Raw genomic sequence first — 11,685 nt, forward strand, 5'->3', positions numbered from 1 at the left:
ACGCGTAACCCGCGGGACGGTATTACATTATTTTAGCTCGTAGTGGCAGCGCCACTTTGCATGGACGAGCACGTTTTCCAGAAATGTTCGCGCGTAGCCCGCGGAACGATTTTATCAGAATATGTTATCAGAACTATGTTTTACTAAGCATGTGTTTCAATGATGCTATCAGAATTATGTTTTAGAATGATTTTTATCAAGACTATGATGCAATACGATTTATCAAGTTACAAAAACTTGTGAACTCACTCAGTTTATACTGATTCAAATGTTTTACGTGTCTTTCAGGAGATAACTAGGTAGCACATGGAGTCACACTTAGGGCACCTCACGCTGAACATCTAAAACTAGCTTTTTGGAAGATTTTAGTTCTATCCCTTCGATGCGCGTGGTTGTTCCCGCCGCGCAAGGGGATATGGCGTGGAAATCTTCAACAGTTTTTATACTTGGATGTTTTTATGTAATCTTTAAACAATGTAATGTATTTGTATTAAACATTTCATGCGCAATGAAAATCTTACTTTGAATGTTTGCAATGGCCCGTGCTTAATTATCAATCCCCACTCGCGCGCGCCCGGCTGTTTCCGCCGTTCAGGGCCGGGTGTGACAAAACCACTTCTTTTACATGGAATATTTTACATATGAATTCACTGGACTCTTTCGAGTTCTAAGAATCTGCTACGATCTAGTATGTTAGATGACTTGTATATTTTGTGAAGAACATGAATAAAAACCTCAAAATTTTAGAAAAATGAGATAAAATAAAGGGTCAAACTTTAGTCAAGAAACTGGCAATCCGTCCCTGAGTCCAATTGTAAAATCGTTCTTTTGTTGTCTCCTTCCGACAATGACACTTTCTTTTTGCATCATTGAAACAAACTCATTGTAATCGATATGCCCATCCTGCAACCATGTGATCGTCATTAGTTACTTATGTCTAATAAATGGGACCCGCATAGAAATTAACCGAAATGGGTCCCACATCAACCGCTCAAGGAAACTTAAAGTTGGAAATTTTGTAAGAAACTTACGTTATTCAGATCAGCTTCTTTGATAATTTCGTCTATCTGTGCATCATCTATACCCAATTCTTTGCACGATTGTTGGATTTCATTCAATGTTATAAAACCACTACCATCTTTATCAAAAAATGAAAAAGCAGCATAAATACTATCTTCTTTATAAACGTTGTTCAAATGTAAGGTTGCAGCTACAAATTCTTCATAGTCGATTATACCATTATTGTTTATATCCGCCTATAGATAAAAACATACATCAGTAAACGGGAAATTAATGCGTTTTATATGCAAAACATATAAAATAAAACTTACAGCCTGCATTAGATCATGAATTTCATATTCTTCGAGATCAGCACCAAAATTTTTCAATCCAATTTTGAGTTCTTCAAAAGTGATGTTACCACTGTTGTCTGTATCAATCATCTTAAACATTTGTTTTAAGCCAGCAATCTCTTCTTCTGAAAGCTTTGCTGCAATCACCTGCAGCCATAAAACATAATTAGTGTTGACAATTCCAAAATTACCCATCCAATCTAATAACATTCCTACTTTACCCTGAACCGTGACATAATTGCATAAACCATCAAAGTTTCGTAAAACCGGCACCATGTTAGAAAAAAGTCAACTTGGTCAACGCTATTGACACGTTAGATGCTATGTCAAATAATAACCTACATACCTAAAGTCAAAATTTTTGAAAGTTCTAATGTTTTTTTCTGCAAAAAGATGGATACCAATACAGAAATTGGACCAAAGTTGACTACTTTTAAGTTTTAATGCAATTAGTCCCCTTTTGGTCAAAGTTAGTCACAATTCCTAAACAGCCATTCTAATTTTAATAATATTCTCACTTACCCTGAACCATGACATGATTACATAAACCATCATAGTTTTACATAACTTGGCACCATGTTAGAAAAAGGTCAACATGGTCAAAGTTACTAACACGTTAGATGCTATGCCATCATGTTTGGGACAATAACCTATATATTTAAAGTCAAAATATTTGAAAGCATTAGTGGTTTTTTTCTTTAAAACGATCGATACACGATATAGAAAAAAGTTAACATGGGTCAAATCACGCACCTTAAGAGCCATTTTCTTTAGTTTATTCATGGCAGAAAACCGAGTCAAGTGAATCAAAACCGCAGGATCAAGAGGCTTGTCGGGAGCAACACCATCAACACTAATCCAAGGGTGGCCTACAATATTAAATAAATAATAAAACGATTAATGATTAAGTTCCACTATTTAAATATAAAATATTGTGAAAGAAGAAAATTACAAAGAACTTCATGAGCAGTTATCCTCTTTTTACGGTCTCTAACGAGCATCTTTTTAACTAAATCTTTAGCACCAGCAGAAATATTAGGCCATGGATCTATACTGAAGTCAAGCTTACCATGCAAAACCTCTTCAAATATATCCTCCTCAGTATCTGCAAGTCAAAATAAGAGAAACTTGACTTTTTTACGTACAACCAAAAGCAAAAGTATATTTCAAAAGTATACTATGTGTTATGTCTCACCTGCGTAAAATGGAGGAACCCCACAAAGAAGAACATAAATAATAACACCAGCACTCCAGATATCAGCTTCTGGACCATAATATTTAAGCAAAACTTCCGGTGCAACATAATAAGGGCTTCCAACAACATCGGTAAAAACTTGTCCTGATAGTTGAATAATAAAATATCAATAAACTAATTATAACATAAACTTGTCCTTAGGCTTGTAAACGAACCAAACGAACATGAAAGGGCATGTTCGTGTTCGTTCATTTAACTTTAAGGAACGACCAATGGAACATGAACAATTAAACGGACAGGGTTTTATTGTTCGTGTTCGTTAAGAAAATGAGTGTGTTTGTGTTCGTGTCCGTTTATGTTTGTTTGTTAATAGCATAAACAAATTGTTCACGAACGCAGGTGAACACACATAACTGAGAGAACACCAATTAAGAGTAAACGTGAACATCAACTAGTCGGGCCTAAAAATATAATATAACTAGACTAAACTGTAATGTTTGTAGTTTAAATTTCATAAACTAAACTGAATTGTATTAGGACCGAAAACTTTTAATGAATATTTACACGAACAAACTTAAAAACATAAACGAATGAACATAAATGAACGAACAAGACAATTGTTAATGTTCGTTCGTTTATTAAACAAACGAACTTCCCATCGAACGGTTCACCGAATCTTCGGTTCATTTACAAGCCGACATGTCCTAAAAGTTAAATAATAAACATATGGTTTGAAAAAGTACCAGGCTTAAAGAAACTTGACAATCCAAAATCGATGATCTTCATAACCGAATCTTCATCATCATCAACGAACAAAAAGTTTTCCGGTTTCAAGTCTCGATGCATCACACCAAGAGAATGGCAACCCTCAATCACACTAACAATAGTTTTAGCAAGGTCGGCCGCCTTTCGTTCTGAATAATAACTTTTATCAATGATTCGATCAAACAACTCACCACCGGCACAAAGTTCCATAACCAAGTAAACAGATACCGAATCTTCATACGCGCCTTCAATTGAAACCACATTCGGGTGACCCGACAAATGATGCATTATTTCAATTTCCCTCTTAACATCAACTATTTCATCATCTGTAAGCAACTTCCTCTTTGCAATGGATTTGCAAGCAAATTGTTTACTAGTGGTTTTCTCTACACAAAGATACGTCGTACCAAACTGACCGTTTCCTAGCTTCTTACCTAACATATAAAAATCTTTCAAATTCCCTTTATTCGTTTTCAACAAACGGTCAGCTTGAAGCCCTTTACTCAACATTCGTGTCATTTCATGCGGCTTTTTAACCGACTGCGTGTGTTTGCTTTGTTGCTTCACTATCGAAATCTTTCTCGATGGCTTCGGCTCTACTTTGACTTCCGGTTTGACCTCCACTTTGACTTCAGGTTTGACCTCATCTTCGGGTAACCTAGGAGTCTGTGGAGGTGTGGTTTGAACAGGTGGAGGCGGGTCTTTAATATGCTTTTCGTCGGTCAATGCAGGTTGGGTCTTATTCGGAGGCTTTGATTGCGGCCAGCATAACGCTTTGTATATCGAATGGAAACCCTTTAAGCATACATTTCCCATCTAATTTTCAATTTTATCCTAGTTGCTACATCACTTCAATTCAACCCATTTTCCCCTTTCAAAAATATAATGAAACCCGTTTCGGCATTTCAACAAACACCTGGTGTGCGATACCCGAAAAGGCGAAATTGCAAAAACAAACAAAACCCCTTTTGAAATCAATCTCATATATGGATTATTAACGCAATGTCCGTTCCCTGTGAATCAAATCAAAAGGAAATAATCTTTACCCCGCCAAAATCTTGCAAGAAAACCCTATGAATCTTTTTAGGGTTTGAACTCCGATCATGAATGTTTCGTTAAGGTTTGAATACGATTTGAATGTTTCGTTAATGTTGTGAAATTAATTAATTTGTTTTTGTTTTGTAGCATTTTGATGCAAAGTTTTTATTTTTATTTTGTTGGGATTTTATAATTTGAGATGTGATTTGTCTTTAAAACATTTAAATAAATTTTTTATACATATATGTATTATATGGATCAAGTTACAAATAACTTTTAACATGAAAAGTTAAAAAAAAAACATTAAAATAGTTATGTTAGTAATAGAATAATTATTATGTTATATTTATAATTAAAGTGAGTTGGGGGTTTCGTTGGAAGCAACTTTCCGATCTTTGTGGAGGTAACGGTTACTTACATCTAACTCTCCTCGGATTTTACTAATAGCTTTGGTTATATATGGGATATTCTGGGTGTGATTGTTATTACTTATAATTAAAATAATTATAAATATTATTACTACACTAAAGCGAAAAACAAACTGAATTAAAGTAATTATTGTTATTCTACTTCAAAGCTATAACGTAATAATAATTACTATAATGTCAACAAAAATACTCTAATATTTCTTACACATCTCACGTTAAAAGTTATATGTACGACTATATTAGATCTCACACTGATTTATCAAACATAAATCGTTATGTAAGAAAATGTGATTCTACTTTTTGCATTTTAACCTATACGTATTTAATTAATTAACAAGTTTAGTTTACCTTGTTTATTAATCGTCTAGCATAACCGTTTTTGAGATTTCAAATGCCCCATACGAGTAAAAAAATATGGGCCTTTATATATAGTTTTTTTTGCAAAGATTGTTGATAATTATTATAGCAATAACAAAATCCTATTGTAGGCCTTCAGTGATTTTAGATCATGAATAATGAATTACTCATATATGTTATAAAAAATGTGCTTAAGTTACTTAAATTTAAAAAGCTTATTATGAATTGGGTTTATATTAATAGTTACAATTTTTTTTTTTAAAAAGGGCTTAATCATTTTTTGTTTTATATTGTATATATATAATTATTTATCACTACAAACAATTTTGTAAAACTCCCGACTAGGCGGCCGAGTACTTCCCGATTACTCCCCGCCTAGATCTAAAACTCCCGACTAGGCGGCCGAGTACTCCTTAGGTATTTTCCGAGTAATCCCTGACTACTCCAGAGTACTCGCAACTCCCTAGTCGACCGCATAGGACCGCCTAACGATTTTTACAACATTGACTACAAAAAAAACGCCAATTAGTGGCACGCGTTTTTAATGACATTTTGCTTTTGTGCCACTAGTTTAGGTTTTAATGACACTTTGTGTATGCCACATTTGTTTGGCACACACTTTTAGTGGTATTTATCATTTGTGTCACTAAAAAATAGGTTTTAGTGGCATTTTTCGTGTGCCATATCTGTTTGGTACATACTTTTAGTGGCATTTATTATTTGTGTCACTATAATATCGGTTTTAGTAGCACTTTCAGTGTGCCATAGTTGTTGGGCACACACTTTTAGTAACATTTAGTATTTTTTGTCACAAATATTTAGGTTATAATGACACTTTGTGTATGTCATATTTTATTGGTAACATTTATAATGACATTTAACATTTAACATTTGTGTGTCATGTTAATTTAGAATTTTAGTATCAGTTTCCGTGTGTCATATTTTCTTGACACATTTTAACAAATGCTATATTGTCTTTTGCAAAACATAATTTTTCCGTTCAATTGCGCTTATTGACTAACAACTACAAGAAAATATTGCTACTACTGCAATCCAAAATGAGTCTCTAATACATGCAATTAATATTCAAAATCAGTTAATGCCTATATCACGTATGTTACCTGTATGCAAGTTCCAACTAGACATGGCATCATCCTCAAAGAAATTTTTTTTTCTTTTCTTTCTTGTTTTTTTAAGAAAAAGTCTAGGTTCCCAAGTTAAAAACTTGACCCTACCTCAAACCCAATATCAAAGAATAATCCAGGTCCCAACAACCAATCTGGATATTTGAAACATATTTCTTAGTAGATTAACCCATTTAATATCTAAAAAGGTACATCTTGATTTCAGATTGAACTACACAAAGAAACAGACAAAACCCTATCAAAATAAAAATTAGTCACCACCGGATACGATTAACAGAAAAAATTAATTAAAAATTAAGATTATAACATTCCAGGGGACACAAAACGAAATAAAAATGACAAAGAGCAAAACGAGGACTTGAGTAGATGGTGTGAATAGTACGAATAGATTAAAACTGTCGCACGCTAGTACCCTCTTTGTCGGGTGATCGAGGAAACGATAATCCTGTAGGTAATAATCGATTAATCGAGGGAGCGTAGAATGGTGAAGGTGGAAGGAAATAAACTGGAAGGGTCGGTAAGGTGGGGGATATGGTTTAATTGCTTTGTGGATTAGGAGGGGACCCATGAAAGTTTGAAATTTTTACGTTGGTGGATAATCGGTTAGATGTGAGTTTAGAAATAATATTAAGGAGGGTAAATTGAAATTTTTTGACGGTACTTTAGGAGATTGGCGGTTGCCTTTGAGAATTGAGATTGGAGGGAGGCAAGGAACTAAACGATAGGATACGATCTTTAATTTTATTTTATTCTTTTTTTTTTCCTTTTTTCTCTTTGTTTTTTCTTTATGAAACTTAAAAATTTGTTACCACCAAAGATCATACTGCCCATCCAAAATAGAGCGGACAACAAGCAAACGTTTAATTTTAGTTTCTAATAAATTAATAATATTTACTACACAATAGCTATAACTATTAAAATATAAAAGTAAACAAAAAAAAAGTTGTTTAAAACGTTAAAAGGAAACGTTTAGTTATTATTATTATTAAAAAAGTTAACTCTTATAATAAAATAATTTATATTTTTCCTAGGTAACTAATGCATTAGTCAATAGTTAACTAAGCATCGTTCACCGATATTGACCAACACTGATGATACTTTACCATAATTGATTAATATTGACCGTAAATGACTCTCATTGCCTATAATTGACCACTATTAACCAATATCGACAGTGTTTGACTACATTGACTCAACTTAACTAATCTCATCACCTGTTAACCATTTTTAACTAATGATGCCCTAATTGATTTTCCTTGATCGTAACTGATACTAATTGACCATCATTAACGTTAACTAGCCAATATTGACCATACTTGACTCCAGTTGGTGTCACTAGCCCAAAATGACCATCATTAACCATTAAGCCTAACTAAGCCATATTGAATCCATTTGACAATAATAACAACCGTTGACCAATCTAGACACTAACTAATTAATTATAACAAAGATGAACCATAGTCGATAATGGTTACCATGGTTGATGTAAAATGGCGTATTTATGTTGCACACGTGATAACTAGTTGTAATGGTTCATTTATGCTTTGTATGACCATCATTAACTTTTCATTAATCTTAGTTAATCAATATTTACTATGACAGGTGTAACAACTCGGATTTTCTAACGAACGAACTTATATCTATAACCCGACTCGTTTTATGATTCGGGAAGTTTTAACAATGAAAAGTAAACGCGTTTATCGAGACATTATTATAAGATTTTAATTGTTTATATATTTATATATAACTTTGGAAAAAGAACGTTTTTAACCCATAACTAAACTTTAACCCTCTAATGTTTCCACCTTCAATCTGTGGGGATTAAAACGCAATTTCTAACATTCTCCTTATGACCCGTTTACCCAAACCCGTAATCCATGACCCGTATACCCACTTCGTGACCTGTTTATCTTACTTGAGCCACAATTTTCGTCGTAAACATGGAATTGAATCCTGGTTGAGATTTCTATTACCATTAACGGCCAAACTGACATAGTAATTAGGAAAACAAGATCAAAAAGGATACGAATTGATATAATTACGAAACCGACTTGAACTAAGATCAATTTCATACCTTAAGCTTGGTTATAATTCAATTAAACATATCCGTATCATCTATATAAACAAACGAACCAAACCCCTAACCCTAATTGTGTTAATATTGGCCGCTACCTTCTGATTGATTTCTTTCTTACCACCAGCGAAGAAGGTGGTCGTTCACCTCTGTTCCATCATCGTTTACGGTAATTAAATTATGTATATTGTTCGTCTAACAGCACATAACGTAAGCCCTAACCTTAATCGAACGAAAATTAAACGGATTGGTTGATTGTTGATCTAGGGTTAAGAATTGGTTTATCCGTTTCTTTATATAGATATTAGTTTGCAGATCTTTATAAAATGACACTCTAGCTCAGACGGCTAGGGTGTGTGTGTTAAGGTTCGGACGGCTCACAGGTCGCGGGTTCGACTCCGGCCAGCCTATTGTTTTTAGATATTTTGATTTTCATTATTTTTAGTATATTTTAAATAGTTATAATATATTATAATTAATATAAAATACTAAATAAACAATATTTTATCCAACCGACATCCTAAAGTTAAACTTTTCGTGTCAAATAATCTCGGTACAAGTTTTCGTATATGTATGTATGTGTGTGTATATATATATATATATATCTTATTATTAATAATAAATCATTATTTTGTTATATTAAACACCGACACTAATAGTGATGTTCTCGTTGTAAAAACGTCTTTATAAATTCGCTTGTATTTATATAAATATATATACATATATATGTATGTATGTACGCATTATTTTTAAAACAAAATTATAATAAACATATTAAAACATATTAAAGGTGTTAACTATATTTTTACCATCGAAATTCGTTAAGGATTCTAAAATATAAATTTTATAATATTTATATATTTAAACGTTTATTATTAGTTATAGAACATCGCAACTCATATTTGTTTCAAAATTAATTATTTGTAAATTCGATTATACGATAAACAATGATTTTATAAATAAATATAACAATAATTCGTAGATATCAATCGTTCAATCCATAATATACCAACAATAAATATAACTCAAATCATATCTAAAACCTAAGATCGTTATACGTATTGTATCATTTATAATTCACTCATCATATCAATTAGGATTCTTGTCGGTAATTCTCGAAGATCGTGATTCCCGCGTTCTTGTCTTAATCATTTTCGTTTGGCTTAATCGACCAGGTGAGTTTGATCATTCCTCATTTTATACATTTATTTCTAACGTTTTAGGGACATATGCGTACTTACTCATATTTTCTACTCTATATATATACTCAAAATCGCAAACATAATTATTGTGTGAATATCAATTGAATGTTATTTGCTAATTGATACATGTTTAATTGTTTACTTGATAACGTTTCAGAGAGGTCCAACATATCCCCTTTTGTAGAGGGTTCTCATTAATATGATCATACGACCGCTTAGTAACCGGAGCCCGATTCGTTTGGCAAAGGTAAACCGACAATTTAGTCATTGTAATCAATGCCCGATTCGCTTGGCAACGATTCATTGGCACACGAATATACTTGATTTTGGTTTGTTAATGTCACACCCTCAAAATCCACTAACGGAGTTTTACCGTCAGAGGGTGTGACTGGCAGGATCGGAATCATTAGTTATAATCAAACCAAAGAAAAACGTTTAAATGTAAATAAGTGCGGAAGCGTAAACCATATAAATAAAGATGATTCAAACAATGCATGTTCCTAGACCGCGCGCCCGCCTCGGCTACCTGAGAATAACATACTAAAAGTGTCAACACAAGGTTGGTGAGTTCACAAGTTAAATAAGATAAATCGTTTAGCGTTTTGCGTAACCTCGTTACGGCGTTTCAGTGTTGCGTAACCCCGTTACGGCGTTTAAGTGTTGCGTAACCACGTTACGGCGTTTAAGTGTTGCGTAACCACGTTACGGCGTTTAAGTGTTGCGTAACCACGTTACGGCGTTTAAGTGTTGCGTAACCACGTTACGGCGTTTAAGTGTTTTGCATTACCAGATAGTGTTACGTCAAATTATATATCGATAGGTAGCTAATCTATACAACAAGTATCGCTAAGTGGTTCGCGACCGAAGCTGACTGTTTATCAAGTGCCCGTCACCAGGTCAATCCAGACCATGGTAAGTGTTAGCCAAAATTACACCCACTCGACCTCCAGTCGAGCTTAGCGTTGGGTGGGGTTTGTCAAACTCAGTAGTACTACTCAACAGTGACTCGCTATTATCCAAATATTAACCGTTCGATATGTAGAACTTCAATTGTTTCGTTTGCCACTTAGCCTTTACAAGTGATATATAATTTACTAACAAAATCTTAAATGCGTTTTTCGGAGTATGTTATCTCCCCCAAGTGAAAAGCGTTTAAAACAGTTTAAAGGGGTAAGTGAAACTCACTGTTTGCGAAGAATTTCCCAAATTAGATCACCAAGTGATGCGCGTCGTAGAACTCTCTCTAGCGTTCTAAATTAACAAAGAGATTTTCTAAGTGTCGGAACGTTTAACGAGTCTCTAGACTCGGCACATAATACCTATGCACATAACATGTGTCGTGTTTCGTTTTGTGGATCGTGTGTGACTTAAACAAGTACACTTGTGATACAATACGTGTGTGAGCAATTACTTTCGTGTCATGTATAAACAATGTACATCACTAGCAAATACTCCCCGTAAGGGCAATTTAGTCAAAATACGACAATTAATTAGCAATTACTCCCCACAAGGGCATCTTGGTCAATTTATGACAATCAATTAACAACTATCATATTTCATGCAATTTCACAACAATCAGCAGCTAATTTCATCGAGACAGAATTTCTACTTGAAAGATTGTACTATTTCACCGATCATAACATCTCAATTAATTCACCAAAAATCATCACTGAAGCATACATGTCTTAGGTTTCCAGAACATATTTTATTTTATTTTATTCCACATAGATTTCTCATAATGATCAAAACACTACAGCAAACTCATATCAGTCAGATTCATGCGCAACAGAATGTTATTTGTAATTCCCGTTAAACGAAAACTCCAATAAATGCAAGACCACTTGGGTTAGGTTCCTAACTCAATAAGTCAACTTACAGAAGTGGAACCAACCCAATTGGCCTCGTAGATTATGAGATATAACATTTACAAAACAACCTAACAGCAGGTCTAACAATTCAGCTTTGCACCACGTTTTTGTAAAATCATAAAAGTTAACTTTCACACGTCCAAAAATTACAAATTTATATTCTTTAGAAACTAGACTCAACCTAGTTTATTGTAATATCAATTATCTCAATCAAATTCCACTTTAACATCCCGTTACAGTCATTCAAACATCAACAACACA

At 33.6% G+C, this 11,685-nt stretch overlaps 1 protein-coding gene across 1 annotated transcript; it reads right to left on the reverse strand.

Moving 5' to 3' along the window:
• Positions 1–716: 716 nt before the first annotated feature.
• Positions 717–4,345, reverse strand: LOC143612985 (calcium-dependent protein kinase 26-like). The gene is made up of 7 exons (XM_077086828.1): positions 3,291–4,345; positions 2,548–2,691; positions 2,305–2,457; positions 2,106–2,221; positions 1,332–1,499; positions 1,032–1,256; positions 717–903 (listed from the first exon to the last, which is right to left on the reverse strand). Exons 1-7 carry the CDS (start codon positions 4,126–4,128, stop codon positions 781–783), a joined length of 1,767 nt encoding a protein of 588 aa, XP_076942943.1. The 5' UTR covers positions 4,129–4,345; the 3' UTR covers positions 717–780.
• Positions 4,346–11,685: the final 7,340 nt, after the last annotated feature.

This window comes from Bidens hawaiensis, unplaced genomic scaffold (genome assembly GCF_021521415.1).
Source record: "Bidens hawaiensis isolate Kalapana, Puna unplaced genomic scaffold, B.hawaiensis_p1.1 tig00036330_1, whole genome shotgun sequence".
NCBI classification, from domain to species: Eukaryota; Viridiplantae; Streptophyta; class Magnoliopsida; order Asterales; family Asteraceae; genus Bidens; species Bidens hawaiensis.

Excerpts from the sequence above, each read along its gene's own strand:
- LOC143612985 (XM_077086828.1), bottom strand. The coding sequence starts at position 4,128 with ATGGGAAATGTATGCTTAAAGGGTTTCCATTCGATATACAAAGCGTTA. Across the intron at positions 1,500-2,105 it reads TAAAGAAAATGGCTCTTAAG|GTGATTGCAGCAAAGCTTTC; the intron begins GTGCGTGATTTG and ends TTATGGCTGCAG. Across the intron at positions 904-1,031 it reads AAGAAGCTGATCTGAATAAC|GATGGGCATATCGATTACAA; the intron begins GTAAGTTTCTTA and ends ACATGGTTGCAG.